Below are 16,265 nucleotides of genomic sequence, written 5' to 3'. Positions count from 1 at the left end.
TGTTGAAAGGCATTTAATTTATAACCATTGTTACGTTACATACTGCTGCTGCTGCTGCTGCTGCTGCTGCTGCTGCTAAGTCGCTTCAGTCATGTCCGACTCTGTGCGACCCCATAGACAGCAGCCCACCAGGCTCCCCCTTCCCTGGGATTCTCCAGGCAAGAACACTGGAGTGGGTTGCCATTTCCTTCTCCAATGCATGAAAGTGAAAAGTGAAAGTGAAGTTGCTCAGTCGTGTCTGAACACAACTGAGTCATGCACTATGTCCCCAAAATGTATAGCTTCATCTTGTCCCTTAAATGGTGAATAATTTTTCTACTTATTTTAACATTGTTAGAGCATACAGAAATTTTATCATGAGAGCTTTCAGAAATTCTTTTAGGCTCTCTATATTTATCATAGAACTTTATATTTCAAGTTTATTTTTGCTCTTTCCTTCTTTATGAGTCCCTTAATAATACATGCATGAAGATTTAGCTAAGAGGACTTCCCTGGTAGTCTAGTGGTTAAGACTCCACACTTCCACTACAGGGGACTTGGGTTCAACCTCTAGTCAGGGAAGTTCCAAATGCTGTGCAATGTGGCCAAAAAAAAAAAAAAAATTGAAGGTGAAGATTTAACTAAGATACTCAATTGGTAATGGTAGTTTAGTCATTAAGTCATGTCTGACTCTTATAACCCCATGACCTATAACCTGCCAGGCTCCTCTGTCCATAGAATTTTCCAGGCAAGAATACTTGAAGTCAGTGAAGTCGCTCAGTCATGTCCATCTCTTTGCGACACCATGGTCTGTAGCCTACCAGGCTCCTCTGTCCGTGGGATTTTCCAGGCAAAGTTATTGGAGTGGGTTGCCATTTCCTTCTCCAGGGGATCTTCCCAGCCCAGGGATTGAACCCAGATCTCCTCACTGCAGGCAGATTATTTACCACTGAGCCACCAGGGAAGCTGTATGTACTCAATTACATATGGTTTATTAAAATAAATTTTAATAAATATGCACTCAAAGGTGACAACAATGTTTTTGTCCTAAGCCTGTTTTCTTTTTGACCTATGAGTAGTTTAAACACTAGACATATGATTATTTCTTACTGGTAAAATTAGAAAGCTTTATTAAACTGAACCGGAGAAGGCAATGGCACCCCACTCCAGTACTCTGGCCTAGAAAATCCCATGGGCGGGGGAGCTGGTAGGCTGCAGTCCATGGGGTCGCTAAGAGTTGGACACGACTGAGCGACTTCACTTTCACGCATTGGAGAAGGAAATGGCAACCCACTCCAGTATTCTTGCCTGGAGAATCCCAGGGACAGGGGAACCTGGTGGGCTGCCGTCTATGGGGTCGCATAGAGTCGGACATGACTGAAGTGACTTAGCAGCATTAAACTGAACAAAAATCTTAAAAAGGTATAATCAGAAGGTGTGAATGGAATTGGTTTGGCTTAAGCAAAATGTAACATCTGTATTTCACAACTTGATTATAATTTAATGTTTTTAAAATACCTATTTCTAAATCAATAGTATTATAAATATCTTTCTCCACTTTCACTTTCTTATTCTAAATCAGCTGAATCTCTAAGCCCACCCAGTGTTTTCTAAATTGCTTACTGTATTTCACCTATCAGGATATATAAGCATTGTTTGTTAACCTATGTTTACTCTGCCTCTAACACTGCACTGCAAGTCTAGAAACCATCTCCTCGGGTATTATTGTATATTATTAGAACCAAGTGCATACTAGACTCTGAATACCTCATGAAGAAATGAATTGATGTCATATGAATTTTGTGGAATGCCGGGGACTAGCCCCGGCTGATCCAGGGTATTCGAAGGAGAGATGGCGTAGGCGAGGATCAGGAAACAACTGCTTAATTAAATGTTAATTAAGGATATAAAGAGTAATAGAATAAGGATAGCTCAGTGAGGAAATTTCAGTGAGGAAAAGAGGCTGAAATAAGGATAGCTCAGTGAGGAAATTCAGTGGAGAAAAGAGGCTGAATAATTCAGCCAGAAGGTGAGAGAAAGAACGACATGGGGAGACCAAGTTTCAGTGAACAAGGCCCGCACTTTATTTTCCAAAGTAGTTTTTATACCTTAAGTTATGCATAGAGGATAATGGGGGAAGGGGTAGAGTCATGCAGCAAGCCAGGCTTTCTTCCTGCAAACTTATCATATGCAAAAGCTTAGGTGATTTGCATCATCTTCTGGCCCAGAGGCCTGTTAACATTTTAAGACACTTTCTTCAGAAAATTTATTTTTCTCTAAAGGTGATTGGTCAGGAGCCACCCTCCAAAAGCATTAGATAAAGTTGCATTCCTACAGAGCAAAGGTGTGGTGGGCTATAACAAGAAAAAGAATTAACTCAAGGGTCCCAGGTTACAAACATTAAAGCTACTACTTACACCAATTATATTAATCAATACACTGCCAGGGACACAGCAGGTAAGGGATATGGAAACTTAGCAGCAAACATTGGCCCAACAAGTGAAAATCCCTTCACCAATACAATTTTTAATCAATCTTTTAACTACTCAAAAGAATCTGTGTTTAGACAGTTTAGAACATCTCCTGCCTCTCACAGTTGGGAGGCTCTGAACAATCACATGTGACCAGAAAAACCTATTCAGGCAGGCTAGAGGATTTCCAAAGGAGTTTGTAGGTTAAACACTGTCACACCCAGGAATTATTAACTGGAGCTGTAAGCTAACTCTTTTTTCAGAGAGAGGTAGTGGGGGACAGCCCCCCGTAAAGTCAGAGGTGTAGGTGAAAGCACAAAGCAGAAAGTAGGCAGATTCTGGTTTTGGGGGTAGATGGGGGACTCCTGAGGCTCGATCCCGCCTTTGCTTATGCCAAGCCTCCTTCCTCATGACCTTTGTCATGGGCAGAGTTCCTCACGCTGGCTCCCTGCAGTGATAGAATTCCAGTTGAGCTATTCCAGATCCTGAAAAATGATGCTGTGGAAAGTGCTGCACTCAATATGCAATATGCACTCAATATGCAATATGCCGGCTCCCAGCAGTGGAACACTATCTTCTCACTGCATTAAAATAATCTTTCAAGTCTTTTAATTGGAAAAGTGTTATTTTTAATTTAAATAGAAGCTAGTTAGCTATAAAATACTACTTGAAATATTTTTTCTATGAAATTGACTATTAAGAGATTGTTCCAGAAGACAAATTTTAGCAGTATATTTTTCAGAAATTATTTTAAAATCACCAGCTCCCTAAAAGAACCTATTTTAGCGTGGCATCATGATTAAAAGAATGTTTTTGTGGTAGTATGCAGATCATGAAAACTACTTTTGTTTGTTTATGGTTAAGATCAGTGATGTGATTCAACATATTGATGTCTGCTTCCAGGTTGTCGTCCCGTGCTCGTATCTGAGTTATAAGGCAGTACTTCAAATTTTTCTAACTTGTTTTCTTATACTAACTATAATTGTGAACATCTGTGTATCATTTGCTGTTTGATTAAAGGTTTTCCCTAACCAAGGGATTGCTAGGTTTAAGACTAAAAAAGTTCTTTTTCTAAAATCATTCAAGTTATCTATAAATTTTAGAAACTATGAGTGAATACTTAAGAGTTTCATCACTTTAATACCAGGAAATTGCTAAAGGTCTTGATCCGGATGTGGTGTCCCTCCGTACATCTTTTGAGGACGCCATCTAATGTGAGGGCCACAACAGTCTGCAGGATAAGTGTCATTACTCCTATTCTACAGGAAGAGCAGGAGTTGACCCCAGCATGACCATGTCATGGCTACTTGGCTTCAGGTTCCTTTTCTTTCCTTTGTTCCTTGTTTCTCAAGCAGACAGTTAAATAATGTTGAGATTTTAAAAAGAAAGTTGTACCCAGAGGGATGGTATGGGGAGGGAGGTGGGAGAGGGGTTCAGGATGGGGAAAACATGTACACCCATGGCGGATTCATGTTGATGTATGGCAAAACCAATACAATATTGTAAAGTAATTAGCCTCCAATTAAAATTAATAAATTTATATTTAAAAAAACAAAAAAAAGTTGTAAACTGGAGATATAGTGATAAATTTATTCATGATAAATTTATAGATTCAACGTGATTTTATTATCAAACTGTGGTTTTTAATGGAATTGTTTAAATGATTTCTAAGTGTGCTTAGATGCATTATTACATAAGCATTATTGCACATTTTGCCTTATTTACCCTTACCTGTTTCATAGATATAGGAATTTTTCTAATGTCTGAAGAATTACTGAATTCCTGAGTCAGAATTCTAGAAGAGATTTCTCTTTTACCTTTGTATTTTCTATTATTTATATGAGTGCTATTCAAAGAGGTAAAATGCAAGGTGATAATATAATTTTAAATTGCCTAGTAGCCACATTTAAAATATACATATATAAATACACATATATATCAGTTCAGTTCAGTTGCTCAGTCGTGTCCGCCTCTTTGCCACCCCATGAATCGCAGCACGCCAGGCCTCCCTGTCCATCACCAGCTCCCAGAGTTCACTCAGACTCACGTCCATCGAGTGAGTGATGCCATCCAGCCATCTCATCCTCTGTCATCCCCTTCTCCTCCTGCCCCCAATCCCTCCCAGCATCAGAGTCTTTTCCAATGAGTCAACTCTCCGCATGAGGTGGCCAAAGTACTGGAGTTTCAGCTTTAGCATCATTCCTTCCAAAGAACACCCAGGACTGATCTCCTTTAGAATGGACTGGTTGGATCTCCTTGCAGTCCAAGGGACTCTCAAGAGTCTTCTCCAACACCACAGTTCAGAAGTATCCATTCTTCGGCCCTCAGCTTTCTTCACAGTCCAACTCTCACATCCATATATGACCACTGGAAAAACCATAGCCTTGACTAGACAGACCTTTGTTGGCAAAGTGATGTCTCTGCTTTTGAATATGCTATCTAGGTTGGTCATAACTTTCCTTCCAAGGAGTAAACGTCTTTTAATTTCATGGCTGCAGTCACCATCTGCAGTGATTTTGTAGCCCAAAAAATAAAGTCTGACACTGTTTCCCCATCTATTTCCGATGAAGTGATGGGATCAGATGTCATGATCTTTGTTTTCTGAATGTTGAGCTTTAAGACAACTTTTTCACTCTCCTCTTTCACTCTCATCAAGAGGCTTTTGAGTTCCTCTTCACTTTCTGCGATAAGGGTGGTTTCATCTGCATATCTGAGGTTATTGATATTTCTCCCGACAATCTTGATTCCAGCTTGTGTTTCTTCCAGCCCAGCGTTTCTCATGATGTACTCTGCATATAAGTTGAATAAGCAGGGTGACAATATACAGCCTGGACGTACTCCTTTTCCTATTTGGAACCAGTCTGTTGTTCCATGTCCAGTTCTAACTGTTGCTTCCTGACCTGCATATTGGTTTCTCAAGAGGCAGGTCAGGTGGTCTGGTATTCCCATCTCTTTCAGAATTTTCCACAGTTTCTTGTGATCCACACAGTCAAAGGCTTTGGCATAGTCACATATATATAAGTAGGTGAAATTAATTTTACTTATATCTTCTATTTAAACTCACATATCCAAAATATCATTTCAATATGTAATCAATACTATAAAATTGTGATATATTTACCTTTTCTGATACTACAAAATTCTAATATATTTACCTTTCTAGGTACTAATTTTCAAAATATGGTATATATCTTATGTTCACAGCACATCTCAGTGGAGACTAGAATGTTTCAGGTGCTCATTAGCCAGTAGCTAATTGAACAGCATAGGTAGGTCTGTATATTACAGAGATATAACTAGATCTGGTTAGTGTATCTGTAGCTTGTCCAACACTCCCCTGATATAAGGTATTCCCAAAAATTAACTACAGGCTTCTTAATTGTAGGAAAGAAGTTATTATTTTGTATCATCAAAATGGAAAATATAGAAATGTTTTATATTCTATTCCAAATAAATGAAAATATACCTAACTTACAAAAGTAAACGTTATACTTTACAGAGAGGAAGGCCCTGGAAAATATCAAAGAGGGAGTCTTGAAAGTTAAAGAAGAACCATCTAAAATACTCTCTGGAAATAAGTTTCAAGATCGGTATTGTGTTTTACGAGATGGGTACCTCCTTCTTTACAAGGATCTGAAGGTATTTATATATATAGTAGTTGAATATCTGTATATTTTTGTGTGAGTTAACATTCTTATTTCACACCTCTAAGCCCTGTCTTCAGGAGTTCAAGGCCTATAGTAAATAAACTGTGTTCAACCTCTGGGAGGCTGGCAGAAAGGTAAAACCACATAGTCACTGTGTGGAAGTTTGGGAAGCTTTTAAAATAGTTATTCGTTCTGACTCACAATCCAGCAACTCTGTTCCTAGGTATTATATTCACTAGAGCACTTGTTCAAGAATATTCATAAAAGCTTTATTCATAAAGGCTAAAACCTGGAAACATTCCAAATGTCCACCAATAGGAGAATGATATATTCAGACAATGGAATGCTACTCAGCAATAAAACTGAATGAATGTAACAACGTGGGAGAACCTTCAAATCCTTTTTGAGTAAAAACAGTTTGACACAAAATAGTACCATGTGAGTCTAACCATAAAAGTTCAAAACAGAGACAAATTCCTCTATGGTGATAAAAGTCAGAAAGTGTTTGCCTGGGGTAAGGAGTAGCATTGCTACAGAAGCACAGAGATACAGTCAGTAGGGTATTTTCTAGGATGACAGAAATCAATGTTCTCTATCCAGTTTTGGGTGGTTGTTACATGGGTATATACAATAGCATCTCTACTTCAAGCAATATCCAAGCAGTTATTTTGAATGTTGAATAACCACAGGACCCAAAGACACTTTTTCCACTGAATTATAAAAATTCACTTGAATAAACATTGCTTGCATACTTCAGGTGTGTGGTGCTTCACTATGTTGTGTTTTGGAGATCTATAAAAAAGGACCAGACTAGTATCATGTTTAATATAGTTCTGAAGGAAGAAGAGTCATTAAGTAGCTTTCCAGAGTTCTACAGTCCCATTTTGCTGTGGCTTTTATTGAGCTCTCCACACACTGACCACTGTCGTATATGTTCCTCCAGCAAGGAAGCCTTCAGGTGGGCATAAATAAATCTTAGCCTCCTACTTGGTGTATCCATTTAATGGTCATATTCTTCAAGGACAGCAGAACGTCCAGGCAGAGAGCTAACAAAACAGCACTGAATTTTGCAGCCCTTATCCCTCTCTTCGAAGACCTGTATTATATACTGGAAATCCCACTCTGTTGTTCCGGCTGATAGAGTTGGTGGGGAGTCTGTGTAGGTATCAAGTGATTGTTATCATTTGTTATTGTTTGATATCATTATTCACATTCTTCAATGCAGGAAAAGTAAAGTTTGCAGAAATAAGGCACTTAAGAATTCTAAGTTATGTGAAACAAACACATCACATTTTTTAAAGATTTATTTATCATTTTTGTCTGTGCTGGGTCTTCATTGCTGTGTGAGCTTTCTCTAATTGTGGTATTCAGGATTCTCATTGTGGTGGCTTCTCTTGTTGCCAAGCACAGGCTCTAGATGCACGGGCTTGAATAGTAGTGGCGTGTGGGCTCAATAGTTGAGGCTCGTGAGTTCTAAGGCGCTGGCTCAGTGGATGTGGCACACAGGCTTAGTTGCTCTGTGGCATGTGGGATCTTCCCAAACTAGGAATCGAAGCTGTGTCCCCCATACTGGCAGGTAGATTCTCAACCACTAGACCAGCAAGGAAGCCCCCAACACATCACATTGTAAAGTTCATGAACTGTAGGTTTGTGTTTGTGAAAGGAAATGCTAAACCTCACAACTGAAGTTCTAGCCATCTAAGACCTGAATCTGGTTGAATCCTGTTTGGGTTTCTTCAGTGAGTCACCCACCTTGATCTTCATTAGACTGATTTCCTTCATCCCGGTCCTTCCATTTATATGCTGGTTAATGGTCACCTTTGTAGTTGGGTATTTACTTAGTGTAATTTAAAATCATCCTGGACTTTTTAGTTTCATTAAGGAACTGACACTTCCACTGTGAAGCAACAGAAGGTTCTAAAAACAGCTAGTATCAATACCAGTGCAGTCAAGGGCCCCATCTAACATTCAAGTGGTTAATCCACAAAAAGCAGAGTTCTGCACATTTCACTTATCTCACTTTATATTTTCAATAATCCTATAAAAGTAGCACTATAATTATCCCCCTTGACAGATGAAGAAATGGAGTCTACCACATAACTTGCTCAGGATCACAAAGCCAGTAAGCAGTAGAGTCAGAATCCACTCCCAGGTGTCTCATTTAAAGGTTTTATGCATGGACTCACTAAAGAAAAGCGTTTGTATTATTTTAGCCCTATGTTTTTTCTGACAGAATTTTACTTAAAGAGGATAGTGTTTTTCATTTTAATAGTACCAAGTATTTCCAAATAGGACACTTCATACAATTTAGTTTCTTATACTGTTTTTCCCCATGCTGGTATAAATTAAAAAAACTGCCACAAGGAAGCCTGTACATGGATATATTATTTTTTTAGATGAAATGATTTTATAATTGAGTTAAAGAATCTCATCCCTTAACAGAATGATTTTTATGAATATGTGTCTTTTTGAAAGCATCATTCTGCTTAATCTAAAATAAGTCATACAAATCGGTAGACAGTGGTAGGACTGAGTGCTTGTCTGAAAGTTCTTTTTTTTTTTTTACATTTGCAGTATTTTCCCCATGTTTATTGAAGTATAATTGACAAAAATTGCATTTGTTATAAAAATATGTTTTTGATATACATATACATTGTGAAATGATGACCACAATTTAAGCTAATTAATGAATGAATTAATAGTCATTACCTCATATAGTTTTGTGTTTATTTGTGGTAAGAACATTTAAGATCTACTCTCTTGGCAGGTTTCAAGTATACAATACAGTACCATTAACTGTTGTCACTATGCTATACTTAGATTTCGAGGACCTATTCTCTCTGCACAACTGAAATTTAGTACCCACTTATCAATACTTTCCCATTTCCCTCAGTCCCAGTCCCTGGAAACCACCATTCTACTCCCTGCTTCTTTGTGAGTCTGACTTTTTTAGATTCTGTTCAATACATGTAAATGAGATCATACAGTATCTCTCAGAAAGAATGTTCTTTAAAGGCACTGAACACATTTTGTTTCTATCACAGCGACCTCAGGTTATGGAATTATAGTGTTAACTGTTTGAAAGTTGTCTTTATGCATCTGTCAGAATCAGTTAATGCGACTGACACTTTCATTTGCACAGTAAGGCAGGCAGATGAGGGACATGGTTTTCCTTTAAACTCAAACCACTGTTATTTTCATGGTGTTATTTTGTTGGTTATTTCTGCATGTTGCTGGTCTTTCGCTTTTAATATTGATGGCCAAGTCATTGGCAATGTTTGCTTTTCAAATGAGTTTACAGTAAATAATCAATAGTAAAAATCTTCAAACTTATCTGAATACAGATTTGGCTCTGGTTTTGACAGTTGCCCTTAATATATGTATGCTTGTATATATTTAGAAAATGATTTACTGAGAAGGGAGTAGAAATTACAAATTGAAAAGTATATTTAAAGAGACTGTGTGTTAATTAGAGATAATTTATGAATGCTCATTAACAACAAATTAGAGTAATACACAGGGGAAGATATATTTTGTTTTGAGAGTTTTTCCTGCACAGAAAATATTAATTAAAATGTTTTCAGACTTGATTTACATAAAAGGTTAGAAGTTTCAAAGAATATTACCATTATACTGTTAATGGTGTCAAAAAAAAAAGCAAATGGGGAGGGGATGGTTGTTAAAATTTACATGCACTAATAAGCAAATTTTTCTCATTAACAAGGATAATTTTTTAAGCACACTAATTTAATTGGTTCAATTAAAATTTTACTTTGAAATACAGTGCCTGAAGCAACATACTACGTATTTCATAACACTTGAACTTTTTGAAGAAATTCTCCAGAAAACACACATACTAAAAAAGTTGTAATAAACCAATAGTAAAGTTATCACGGTAAATGAGATTTCTTTTAAAAAACTTTGTATTAGAATCCTAACAGGTCCTGCTTATGCTTATTCATTTTGAAGATTGAAACTGAAAAGGGTTTCTTTCGACCATGGCTGAACTCCTCTCAAATTATGTCATCTGTGTTCTCTTTGCACAGGATAGAACATAAAGTAATGAGCTGGAGTGTCCAGAGTGGCTTGGCAATCAGTTGTATTACTTCAGACTCTCAATCTATTGCCAACAATATTTCAAAATGTAGGCAGTCCTGGGCTTACCAATGTCCTGTATAAATAAGACTACTCATACAGCAGTAAAGAATCCGCCTGCCAATTTAGGAGACACAGGAGATGCAGGTCTAATTCCTGGGTTGGGAAGATCCCCTGGAGGAGGGCATGGCAACCTATTCCAGTATTCTTGCCTGGAGAATCTCCATGGACAGAGGATCCTGGTGGGTTACAGTCCATGGGGTCACAAAGAGTCAGACACAGCTGAGCGACTGAGCACATACATGCATGCACCTAGATCAGATACAGGTGCTCCTCATTCTCAGATGTGCAGGTCCCTTCTTACTGTCCTGCTGGAATTGCAGCCTCTCGCCTGACTCTGCTACTGCCTCCTTTGGGACTGAGTCCAAGGGACCAGCAGTCTAAGCAGTCACGTCCCTGAGGAGGGACGTGAACCTCAGCTGTAATCTGACTGAACCTCTGATGAAGGTGTCCAGGAGTCTCTGCTATTATATACACTCCTATGTTCTCGTCTCCTTGACTCTTTCCTGTATAGAAAACTTACGGCCTTAAAAAACTACCTCACTCTTCTATATCAGTCTTAAAGTGTTAATCCTGAATATTCAGTAAAGTAGCAGGCTAAAATACAGATACCCCAAAACCAAACACATGAAATACCAGAAAAATGACCTTAACAAGAAGAGGCTGACATGAAGAAAGCTACAGAACTACACTAATAGAAATGGGTGAAAATTAATGTAAAGTCTACTAATATTGATCTGTAGGTTTAATGTAATTATTAATGTTTTCAAAATCCCAAAGAAAATAACTTTTAGAACTTGGAAAAAATGATTTGACAGCTCATCTTAAAGGGTAAACAGTTAGGAATTAGGAATACTTGCAAACATTTTAGAGATATAAAAAGTAAAATCACTGTCAAGTATTTTGCACCCAACTGTTTATTCATACAGTAAAACTAAAATAGCTTAGTTCATATTGTGGCATAAAAATGAACAGAGATAGCAATGGTAACATAAAGTGAGGTTAAAAAAATGTAATTATCATAATTGTTTTGATAAATATGTCATAAATGCATGTCTAAAGAAAATTTATATAGTAAATTGCTTTGTTGTTCAGTGGCTAAGTCACATCTGACTCTTTGTGACCCCTGGACTGTAGCCCGCCAGGCTCCTCCACCTATGGCATTTCCCAGGCAAGGATACTGGAGTGGGTTGCCATTTCCTTCTCCAGGGGATCTTCCTGATCCAGGGATCGACCCTGTGTCTCCTCACAGTCTCCTGCCTGGGCAGGTGGATTCTTTGCCTCTGAGCCACCAGGGAAGCCCAATTGTTAACATAAATTTTTCAACTTAAATTCTCATCTATTCTGTGTGTAAAATATACCAGATTGATAAAAGAATTAAAACTTGACAAATAGCAACCCTTCAAGCTCCATGGCTATGCAACTGAGTATTTATCAGATATGTGGGGAACCCTTTAAACTTGGAGTAAAAGTTCAAAAGAGATCAACATACTTGACTTTATAAAAATAAAAGTAAACAGTGACCAATTAGGGTAGACTATTTCATTTAAAAAGATAAGGCAATTTCCTATTTGGTATATAAAGAACTAATGTCAGTAAGTAAATGTATAAATAAATGGATAAATTGTTGATCAAGTCAAAACTGAAAACTGCTAGTAAATGCAGAAATGTATGTTTAACTGTAAGTAAATATACCCTATCAGTTTTGCAAAATCTTATTGTTAATCATGTCCTAGCCTTTGGCCCTGTGATACCATTTCAAGAAATCTAGCCATACAGGAAAAAAAAAAAAAGAACCAAAGTATTTTTAAAATTATGTGCCATGATAATAATAGCAAACTCAGTGATAAGGGTGACTAGGAATAAATTCACCATGTAAATTTCAAGCCTTATCATTGCTGCCACAGAGAACACTGGTCACCAAGCATTATCCAGGATCTTCTTCCTGCTCACTTTTTTCTCTACGTTTCCTCTACATTCTCCTAACCTGTTTTCTCCATGGAAACCAATTTTTAATTTTATAAAAATTTTCCATATTTTCCACCCTTTATGCTTTCAAATTCAACTGCTTTCATAAGGAAAATAATTTATAGTAATAGTTTAACTTTTATAAAACTTAGGACTGATTTGAGCTATATACTTGCTGAATGGGCTTTTGTGCATTTTTCTAGGGCTCTAACAACTTGTCTGTCTATCGATTTCTATGAAGCATTGTGTTCTAAATTTGTAATAATAGCTGTAATTTGCTGTGCCCTTAGTATTTGGCCATTTACTGGACTAAACTCTTTAAAAGTACTTTTCTTATTTAATTTGTACAATAACCCTTCACAGTAACCCTTTATCATTTAATCTTCTTAATAACTCTATGAGATAGTATGTTTATTATTCCTGTTTACAAATAAGATACAAGAGCAGAGAGCAGTAATGTGAGGTTACAAGCTAGTAGGTAGCAAGCCAGATTTGCACCCAGGTCTCTGACCCAAGACCCATTGCTCTTAGTTATTTATAAATGCTATCTGCATACCAGGTTGAAAAAAGTGATTTCCTTGAAAATTTTGAGGATATTGGGAAAGCTTTTTCTAATTACCATTTTCATGGCTATTATCTTTATAAAATCTATTGCAGGCTATCCAACAATAATATATGTATATGCTTTGATATTAAATTAGAATATAATGATTGAAATTTTTCCTCTGTCAGATACTTTTCCTGGTGGTTCAAGGATTTGAATTTTTTCATATTAATCAGATAAATATGTTGGGATGTGTACAGAAAATATATCATTGATCTAAAAGCAAATGTATATTCTTTTTAATAGTCTCTCTTTGTGAGTTATTAGTGAAAATTTTCAATATGGATATTTGAGATAGTCTATGCCTACATAGATTTGTAGTTCCAAAATCCAAAAAGTACAGAAAATCATAACTCATTTGGTGGCAAAACTTGACCTACACCAACATAAAGATATTTGTCTTAGTCTGTTCAGGCTAACTACCATAGACTGGGCGGCTTATAAAAACAGAAATTTATTCCTCCAGTTCCAGAGGCCGAGGGCCTGAGATTAGGGTGCCAGTGTGGTCAGGTTCTAGTTAGAATCTTCTTCCAGATTGTAGACTGCCCATTTCTCATATCCTTACGTAGTGAAAACAGAGTTAATCTCATGACTCAATTAACCACCCAAAGCTATCACCTCCAAATACCTTCATGCTGTGGATTATATTTCAGTTTGAGGGTGTGGGGATATGAACATTCAGACCATAACAATACTTATGGCCTTTATTTATTCACATTATATGAAATGTCATGCATTTTTGTAGAGAATATGAATCTATTTGAATATAGGGTGGGTGCTACCCCAGGCAACACCAATGAGATTGTGGAGTTACAAAATATACTGCATATGTATTTTTTAAATATGAAAAAAAAACCCATCATCAGTTCTCATAAGTCCCAAGTGTTTTGAATAAGGAATTACTGTGTGTGTTTGTACATATATATGCACACATATGTAATCATACATATATGTACAGGATCATTTATTTAAATTTACAACATTGTAACCAACACAATCTTCATTTACCAAAAATTTGGTATGATATTCATGAAATATTTGTGAAACTAAACATTCTAACTCTATTCTTAATACTCAAGGAAAATAAAAGAACATTTATAAAATCTTTTTAATTGCAAATTATTTTGTTTTACTTTACAGAGTAGCAAACCTGACAAAATGTTTTCTCTCAGTTCAGTGAAGTTTTATCTTGGAGTGAAAAAGAAGATGAAGCCTCCAACAAGGTAAAGCTTGGAAGGGCAGAGCTGTTGAGAAACTTACAGGAAGACCTTTCCAAGGATTTAGGGATCAATGGCATTAGTCTGACTCTTCATAAGCTAAGCTTTAGACAGATTAAGTTGCCACAAACATGTGGCAGGGGACCTGGGTGGGTGGATATGGAGAGATGATGATGTTCCCACTTAAGTCAAGCTCCTGGGGAATTGCATCTCCTCTGTGTAGAACAAGAAATCCCCAGAAGGCCCTCACAACTGGGAAATACATGGGTTTCTCCACATCCCTTTCCCTGCTCAGTCACAGAATGTTCCAGTCAGTCAGTCTACCCAGAGGAAGAAAAATGCTGCCCTCCATCCTTCTTGGCTTTTATTTTTTCTTTTTTACTGGAGGATAATTGCTTTACAATGTTGTGGGGGTTTCTGGCATGTATCAACACGAATCAGAAATATATATATTTGTTTTTTATATATTCATACATATATATTTCCTTTTCCCATCCCATGCCTCTAGGTTGTCACAGAGTTCCAGGCTGGGCTCACTTGTTCTATAGCAGCTATATAACCACCAGTTACCTCTTTTTCACATGATAGTGTATATATGTCAATACGACTTTCTCAGTCTGTCCTTCCTTCCCCTGCTGTGTCCCCCAGTCCATTGTCTACATCTGCATCTCCATTTCTTCTTCATAAACAGGTTCATCAATACTGTTTTTCTAGATTCCATACATATGCATTAATATATGATATTTGTTGCTTTTAGAACATCTTGGCCCTGGCTCTATAATTTGCCCTCTTTGTTTTACTGAATTTGGTAAAACCTCACAGCACATGGGTAGTTGAGAGAAAGTGGACTCTTTAAACATTATGCTTCTCACTAGCACTTGAACCAACCCAGCATTTGAGTTATACCATACTTATTCATCACGGATTACTTTGATTAGCTAATTAAGGTTTTTACTAATACTTTTAATATCATGAAACATTATTTTAATAAACTGTATATGATTTCAGATTCTATTACTGAAAATGTACTTACTTTTGCCTCTGTGCTTAATTTCTTAGCCCAGCACATGTATCTGTGTTGTGGCTGGTACATTCTTTAAAATTTCTCACAATATCAGTAAGTCAATATGTGTATTTTATTTTGGCCAGTTTTCTAGACATCTGTCCTTACTCAGCCAAGAATATCCCCACTGCCTCATAACATCATGAGACCCCATCCCCCCGTGTCCTTTCAACATATCTATAAATTTATAGCCAAATTCCTCAATATCCATCATACCCAGCGAATCATCACTTGTGGATATCAATTCTGTTATGCTTTCCCACCATTAAACATTACCTCCTTAAAATTTCATCCTGTGTATTGTCGCGTAAAATGGATCATTTTTAATATGTATATGTGTTTTTTCCACCCCCCCATACGATGCAGTTGGGGATTGACAGCGTATTCTGAAAAACATCACTGGTAAGTTAACAGCTAACAGATTTTGGTTTTGATATATTGATGATAACGACAGTAAATAATGTTGTTATTTGGCAGATATATCTAGAGACAAGAAACATTCCTTTTAAGTAAATTTAAACTCTTTTCTAAATACCTTGAGCCTAAAAAGAGAATAGGAGGTTTGCTTCAGGGTTTAGGTCTATTTAAGTTTCATGTATCCTATTTGCCAACACCTCAAGAAAAACTACACATGATTTCTTACTAGTTATTATATAAATGTGGAATCTCTGGTTTTAAGGGATAAGCAGACAAAATTCAGTTTTAAATTAAGAATAAGAACTCTGAAAAACTCAAATTTAAAGAAAAGACCTTGGCTTCAAATCGGTTCTTTCTGTAGAGTACTTCTTTCTATTGATGTCTCTCCATAGAGATTGGACTAGATCTCCCTGTGTCTCATCCATACCAGATCTGCCTCTTAATTCTCTGATCCACCCACACCCTCTATCCTTGGAGCCTTCATCCATCTGCCAAGATCAGTCCAGGAGTCCTAAGTGCTCTTCATGCCTCTGACTTTGCTTTTTGTTTCTGGCACATTCTCCACCCAGCACTGAAGAGATTTTCTAAAATCTATCATATTTCTTTTCTGCTTTAACTCATCTATGAATCCAAAATGTAGGATAAAGTATAGGATTATTGGCACAGCACATGAAGTCCTTTAATATGTATCTCCCATGACTTTCCCACATTTTTACTTAATGATAAAACAATCTGTTTCTAATT

General features: G+C 36.9%; 1 protein-coding gene across 5 annotated transcripts in view; it reads left to right on the top strand.

Annotated features, from left to right (window-relative positions):
* ARAP2 (ArfGAP with RhoGAP domain, ankyrin repeat and PH domain 2) overlaps positions 1–16,265 on the top strand; it is a 197,788-nt gene that overhangs the window by 165,520 nt on the left and 16,003 nt on the right. For 4 of the 5 annotated variants that reach the window (XM_027544232.1, XM_027544234.1, XM_027544235.1 and 1 more), the window contains 3 exons: positions 5,950–6,089; positions 13,965–14,047; positions 15,471–15,506. In XM_027544232.1, the coding sequence (XP_027400033.1) occupies positions 5,950–6,089; positions 13,965–14,047; positions 15,471–15,506 (259 nt within the window). Of the gene's footprint in view, positions 1–5,949; positions 6,090–13,964; positions 14,048–15,470; positions 15,507–16,265 lie in introns of those variants that run through there. The other variant, XR_003511512.1, reaches the window with a different exon arrangement.

Source organism: Bos indicus x Bos taurus, chromosome 6 (genome assembly GCF_003369695.1).
Source record: "Bos indicus x Bos taurus breed Angus x Brahman F1 hybrid chromosome 6, Bos_hybrid_MaternalHap_v2.0, whole genome shotgun sequence".
In the NCBI taxonomy this organism is placed as follows: Eukaryota; Metazoa; Chordata; class Mammalia; order Artiodactyla; family Bovidae; genus Bos; species Bos indicus x Bos taurus.
This window is presented reverse-complemented; position numbering and strand designations above follow the sequence as displayed.